The 6,384-nt window shown below is 62.2% G+C and overlaps 1 protein-coding gene across 1 annotated transcript in view; it reads right to left on the bottom strand.

Moving 5' to 3' along the window:
* Window positions 1-5,986, bottom strand: part of LOC121360736 (chromodomain-helicase-DNA-binding protein 3-like) — a gene marked incomplete at its 3' end in the record, with an annotated part of 44,188 nt that extends 38,202 nt beyond the window's left edge. The window contains exons 1-4 of the mRNA XM_041480796.1: window positions 5,899-5,986; window positions 2,376-2,494; window positions 1,492-1,680; window positions 855-1,021 (exon numbers count right to left, since the gene is read on the bottom strand). Of these exons, the coding sequence (XP_041336730.1) occupies window positions 855-1,021; window positions 1,492-1,680; window positions 2,376-2,494; window positions 5,899-5,971 (548 nt within the window). The remainder of the gene's footprint in view (window positions 1-854; window positions 1,022-1,491; window positions 1,681-2,375; window positions 2,495-5,898) is intronic.
* Between the last annotated feature and the right edge of the window lie 398 nt (window positions 5,987-6,384).

Genomic DNA, 6,384 nt, shown 5'->3' with positions numbered 1-6,384 from the left:
GGGTGAGAAGGGGTGTGGGGGGGTTGGGGTCAGTAGGGAGGGCAGAGATGTGGCTCTTGGGGGGTGGTTTGGGGGTCACGGAGAGGACTGGGATGGACCAGGGTCACTCAGGATACTGGGATGGCCCTGGGGTCACTCAGGATCCCGGGACAGCCCTGGGGTCACTCAGGATCCCTGGGGTCACTCAGGATCCCGGGACAGCCCTGGGGTCACTCAGGATCCCAGGACAGCCCTGGGGTCACTCAGGATGCCTGGGGTCATCCCTGGGGTCACTCAGGATCCCAGGACAGCCCTGGGGTCACTCAGAATCCCTGGGGTCACTCAGGATCCCAGGACAGCCCTGGGGTCACTCAGAATCCCTGGGGTCACTCAGGATCCCAGGACAGCCCTGGGGTCACTCAGGATCCCTGGGGTCACTCAGGATCCCGGGACAGCCCTGGGGTCACTCAGAATCCCTGGGGTCACTCAGGATCCCAGGACAGCCCTGGGGTCACTCAGGATCCCTGGGGTCACTCAGGATCCCTGGGATAACCCTGGGGTCACTCAGGATCCCTGGGGTCACTCAAGATCCCAGGATGCCCCTGAGGTCACTCAGGATCTCGGGGTGGCCCCATGGTCACTCAGGACTCTCAGGTGTCCCCCGCTAGGTCCCTCAAGTGTCCCCCAGCACCCTGGGATGACCCAAAAGGACCCTCCCAAAACCCTCAAGTGTCCCAAAACACCCAGAGGGACCCTCAGGACCTCTGAGGTGCCCCCCAAACACCCAGAAGAACTAGAAGAACCCTCAGGACCCTCAGGGTGGCCCCCAAACACCCAGAGGGACCCCCAGGACCCCCGGGGTGCCCCCCAAACACCCAGAGGGACCCCCAGGACCCCCGGGGTGCCCCCAGCCCCACCTCATGAACTGGCTGAAGGCCTTGTAGTTGGTGAGGGTGTGATAATCCTCCTCGGTGAACACGTGGTCCACGTCCTCCAGCCCCCAGGCCCCCAAGAGCTGCGCCGAGGATTTCTGCTCCACCGCCTGCTCGGGGACACGGGGACAGCAGGGGGACACGAGGGACACGGGGGGACACAGGGGGACGGACCAGGACAGGGAGAAACACCAGGAACAGGGAGGAGGAGAAGGAAACACGTCACCTTTTGGGACCTCTGAAGGTCCCCACGTGGGTGATGGGACCCCCGTGGGCACCCAAGGGGTTTTGGGACCACCGCAGGGACCCTCAGAGTGACAGAACCCCCATGAGGACCCCCCACAGGTGTTGGGACCCCCATGAGGACCCCACACAGGTGTTGGGACCCCCATGAATACCCCAAACAAGTGTTGAGACCCCCATGAGGACCCCACGCAGTGACAGAACCCCACAGGTATCAGGACCCCCATGAGAACCCCCCCAGGTGCTGGGGCCCCCCCAGAACCCCCATTTCCCCGCACAGGGCAGGACAGGGGGTGCCCCCAGTGCCCCCCAGGCCGGGATGCCCCCCAGGCCGTACCTTGACCTTCTGCCCCCCCTCATCATCGGCCTTTTTCCGCCTCTTGGTTTTCTTCTCCTTCTTCTCGCGGTGCTTCCGCCGCCGCTTCCGCGCCGCGCCGCCCGAGTCGCTGCCGCCGCTCTCCGACTTCTCCCGGTACTCCTCCCGGGGGTACTCGTCCCTCTCCGACTCCAGCTCATCCTCGCTCACCTGGGCACCCCAAAAACACCCCAAAACTGTCACTGACCCTGAGACCCCCACTTTGGTCACCCTGAGAGCCCTCCCTTTGGTCACCCTGAGAGCCCTGAACCACTCCCGGTACTCCTCACGAGGGTACTCGTCCCTCTCCGACTCCAGCTCATCCTCGCTCACCTGGGCACCCCAAAAACACCCCAAAAACACCTCAAAACAACCTGTCAGTGATCCCAAACAGCCCCTCTGGTCACCCTGAGAGCCCTGAACCACACCAGGACCCTCTGAACCACTCCTGGTACTCCTCACGAGGGTACTCGTCCCTCTCCAACTCCAGCTCATCCTCACTCACCTGGGCACCCCAAAAACACCCCAAAACACCCCAAAACTGTCACTGACCCTGAGACCCTCCCTCAGTCACACCAGGACCCTGCTGGGCACCCTCAGAGACCCATCAGTCATCCCAGAGACCCCCATCACCTGTCCCCAGACCCTGTGACCTGTCTCTGACCCCATCCACTGTCCCCAGACCCTGTCCCCTGTCCCTGACCCCACCCACTGTCCCCAGACCCTGTCACCTGTCTCTGACCCCATCTCCTGTCCCCAGACCCTGTCCCCTGTCCCTGATCCCACCCACTGTCCCCAGACCCTGTCCCTGTCCCCACCCACTGTCCCCTGACGTGTCACCTGTCCCTGAGCCCAGCAGCACCCACCAGTTTTTTCCGTTTCCGGGGTTTTCCGGGTTTGTTTTCCTTCTGTTTCCGTGGGCCCCTTTTCTTCTTCTTCACCCCCAGGGCCCCCTCGAGGCCCCGCAGCAGATCCTCGTCACCATCTGTGGGGACACGGTGGCATCAGCCATGGGGACGGGGACAGGACGGGGACAGGACAGGGACAGGATGGGGACAGGGGCAGGGAGAGGATGGGACAGAGATGGGGACAGGGGCAGGGGGAGGTTGGGGACAGGGACAAGGGCAGGATGAGAACAGGGACACGACGGGGACAAGGATGAGGACAGGGACAAGGGCAGGATGGGGATAGAATGGGGATAGGGACAGGGGACAGCAGTGTCACTGTCACAGTGACCAAACACTGCTGTCACCGTGACAGTGACTGACTGATAGCAGAGCATTCCCCAACCCTCACGTGGGGACAGCAGCATCACTGTGACAGTGACCAAACACCGGTGTCACCGTGACAGTGACTGATGGACGGCAGAGGATTCCCAAACAGCTCAGCCCAGGGGACAGCAGTGCCACTGTGACAGTGACCAAACGATGGCAGAGCAATCCCCAGCTCTCACTCTGGGGACAGCAGTGACACTGTGACAGTGACCAGGAGACGGCAGAGGATTCCCCAACTCACGTGGGGACAGTGGTGCCACCGTGACAGTGACCAAACACCAGCAGAGCATTCCCCAGCTCTCACCCTGGGGACACCAGTGACACTGTGACACTGACCAAGCACTGGTGACGCTGTGACAGTGACCGAGAGATGGCACAGGATTCCCTGACCCTCATGTGGGGACAACAGTGACACTGTGACACTGACCAAGCACTGGTGCCACCGTGACAGTGACCAAACACCAGCAGAGCATTCCCCAGCTCTCACTGTGGGGACAGCGGTGTCACCAGGACAGTGACTGATGGATGGCAGAGGATTCCCAAACGGCTCAGCCTAGGGGACAGCAGTGACACTGTGACAGTGACCAAGCACCGGTGACACTGTGACAGTGACCAGGAGATGGCAGAGGATTTCCCAGCCATTGGGCCCAGGGGACAGCAGTGACACTGTGACAGTGACCAAGAGATGGCAGAGGATTCCCTGACCCTCACATGGGGACAGCAGTGTCACCGTGACAGTGACCAAACACCAGCAGAGCATTCCCCAGCTCTCACTCTGGGGACAGCGGTGTCACCAGCCGCCAGCAGAGGATTCCCCAACCCCTCACATGGGGACACCGGTGTCACGGTGACGGTGACCAACCGCCAGCAGAGGATTTCCCAAGCCCTTGGCCGAGGGCCACCGGCATCCCCGTGTGACAGGGGCCACCGCGCATTCCCGCGGCCCGTTGTCCCCGGGGCGGTGACACCGCATCCGTGTCACGGCCCCGGCTGTCCCCGCCGCTCTGGCAGCCGCCCGGGGTGACGCCGGCGACAGAGAGGTGTCACATCTGCCAGCCGCTGGCACGGCCCCCGCCCGACGCGTGCCCGTCCCCCGCGGGTCCCCCGCGCTGTCTGACACTGTGACAGTGACCAGGAGATGGCAGAGGATTTCCCAGCCATTGGGCCCAGGGGACAGCAGTGTCACTGTGACAGTGACCAAATGATGGCAGAGCATTCCCCAGCTCTCGCTCTGGGGACACCGGTGACACTGTGACAGTGACCGAGAGACAGCAGAGGATTCCCCAACTCACGTGGGGACAGTGGTGCCACCGTGACAGTGACCAAACACCAGCAGAGCATTCCCCAGCTCTCACCTTGGGGACACCGGTGACATTGTCACACTGACCAAGCACTGGTGACACTGTGACAGTGACCGAGAGATGGCAGAGGATTCCCTGACCCTCATGTGGGGACAACAGTGACACTGTGACACTGACCAAGCACTGGTGCCACCGTGACAGTGACCAAACACCAGCAGAGCATTCCCCAGCTCTCACTCTGGGGACAGCGGTGTCACCAGGACAGTGACTGATGGACGGCAGAGGATTCCCAAACGGCTCAGCCTAGGGGACAGCAGTGACACTGTGACAGTGACCAAGCACTGGTGACACTGTGACAGTGACCAGGAGATGGCAGAGGATTTCCCAGCCATTGGGCCCAGGGGACAGCAGTGTCACTGTGACAGTGACCAAATGATGGCAGAGCATTCCCCAGCTCTCGCTCTGGGGACACCGGTGACACTGTGACAGTGACCGAGAGACAGCAGAGGATTCCCCAACTCACGTGGGGACAGTGGTGCCACCGTGACAGTGACCAAACACCAGCAGAGCATTCCCCAGCTCTCACCTTGGGGACACCGGTGACATTGTCACACTGACCAAGCACTGGTGACACTGTGACAGTGACCGAGAGATGGCAGAGGATTCCCTGACCCTCATGTGGGGACAACAGTGACACTGTGACACTGACCAAGCACTGGTGCCACCGTGACAGTGACCAAACACCAGCAGAGCATTCCCCAGCTCTCACTCTGGGGACAGCGGTGTCACCAGGACAGTGACTGATGGATGGCAGAGGATTCCCAAACGGCTCAGCCTAGGGGACAGCAGTGACACTGTGACAGTGACCAAGCACCGGTGACACTGTGACAATGACCAGGAGATGGCAGAGGATTCCCCGACCCTCACATGGGGACAGCAGTGTCACTGTGACAGCAGAGGATTTCCCAGCCATTGGGCCCAGGGGACAGCAGTGACACTGTGACAGTGACCAAGAGATGGCAGAGGATTCCCTGACCCTCACATGGGGACAGCAGTGTCACCGTGACAGTGACCAAACACCAGCAGAGCATTCCCCAGCTCTCACTCTGGGGACAGCGGTGTCACCAGCCGCCAGCAGAGGATTCCCCAACCCCTCACATGGGGACACCGGTGTCACGGTGACGGTGACCAACCGCCAGCAGAGGATTTCCCAAGCCCTTGGCCGAGGGCCACCGGCATCCCCGTGTGACAGGGGCCACCGCGCATTCCCGCGGCCCGTTGTCCCCGGGGCGGTGACACCGCATCCGTGTCACGGCCCCGGCTGTCCCCGCCGCTCTGGCAGCCGCCCGGGGTGACGCCGGCGACAGAGAGGTGTCACATCTGCCAGCCGCTGGCACGGCCCCCGCCCGACGCGTGCCCGTCCCCCGCGGGTCCCCCGCGCTGTCACCCGTAAATCACCCCGAGGGTGTCCCCAGGGACACACACACACACACACACACACACACACGGGGGGGTGACAGCGGGTGCCAAGCTTGGCGTGGGGACAGGAAGCAACACCCGGCGCCGCCGGGGTCACATTCCAGCCTAATCCCTTGGCACCGCCGCCTGCCAGCCCCGGGCGGCCGGGCCGGGCGCCGGGACCACCGGCAGCGCCGCCCCCGCGGGGGCGAACACCCCAAAATCTCCTTTTTTCCGCCCGTTTTTTACCATGGCGGCAGCGCCGAGGCCCAGCCCGCCCTGTTCCCCCCCCTCCCTCACCGGCTCCTCGCTTTCCAAATTCCCCTTTTCGCTGGTTTTTCAACCCAAACCATCACCTGGGGGTGTTGCCGGGGACACGCGGCCGCTGGCGGGGATGGGGCCGAGCCCCTGCGGGCCCGATCCTGCCATTTTTGGGGTGTTTTCCCCCCTTTTCACCCCCCAAATCCAACCCCCCCCCGGCCCCATCGGACATGCGCGGGGAGCCGGGGCGCGTTGGCAAAGCATCAACCAGAATTTTCCACACACGTGACGCTCCCACTCCCCGCACCTCGAGAAAAAGGGGAAAAAAAAACCGAAAAAACACCAAAAAACCCCCGCCCGGAGAAGGGAGGGCCGCGATCCTAAAGTAAACCCCCCCCCCCGAGTGGATGAGAGGAGAGAGAAATGAGGGGAAAATGGTGGAAATTGCAAATGAAACGGTGAAAGGAGGGGGGGGGATAGGTGGAAAAATGGAAAAAATGTAGCAAAAACCACAATAAAAAAAAAGCAAAAAAAAAAAAAAAAAAAAAGGGGGGGGGATTCCGGCAAAGGGGGGGAGGGGG

Source organism: Pyrgilauda ruficollis, unplaced genomic scaffold (assembly GCF_017590135.1).
Source record: "Pyrgilauda ruficollis isolate IOZ18807 unplaced genomic scaffold, ASM1759013v1 scaffold533, whole genome shotgun sequence".
In the NCBI taxonomy this organism is placed as follows: domain Eukaryota; kingdom Metazoa; phylum Chordata; class Aves; order Passeriformes; family Passeridae; genus Pyrgilauda; species Pyrgilauda ruficollis.
Note: the sequence above shows the minus strand (reverse complement) of the source record. Positions and strands in the feature narration are given on the sequence as shown.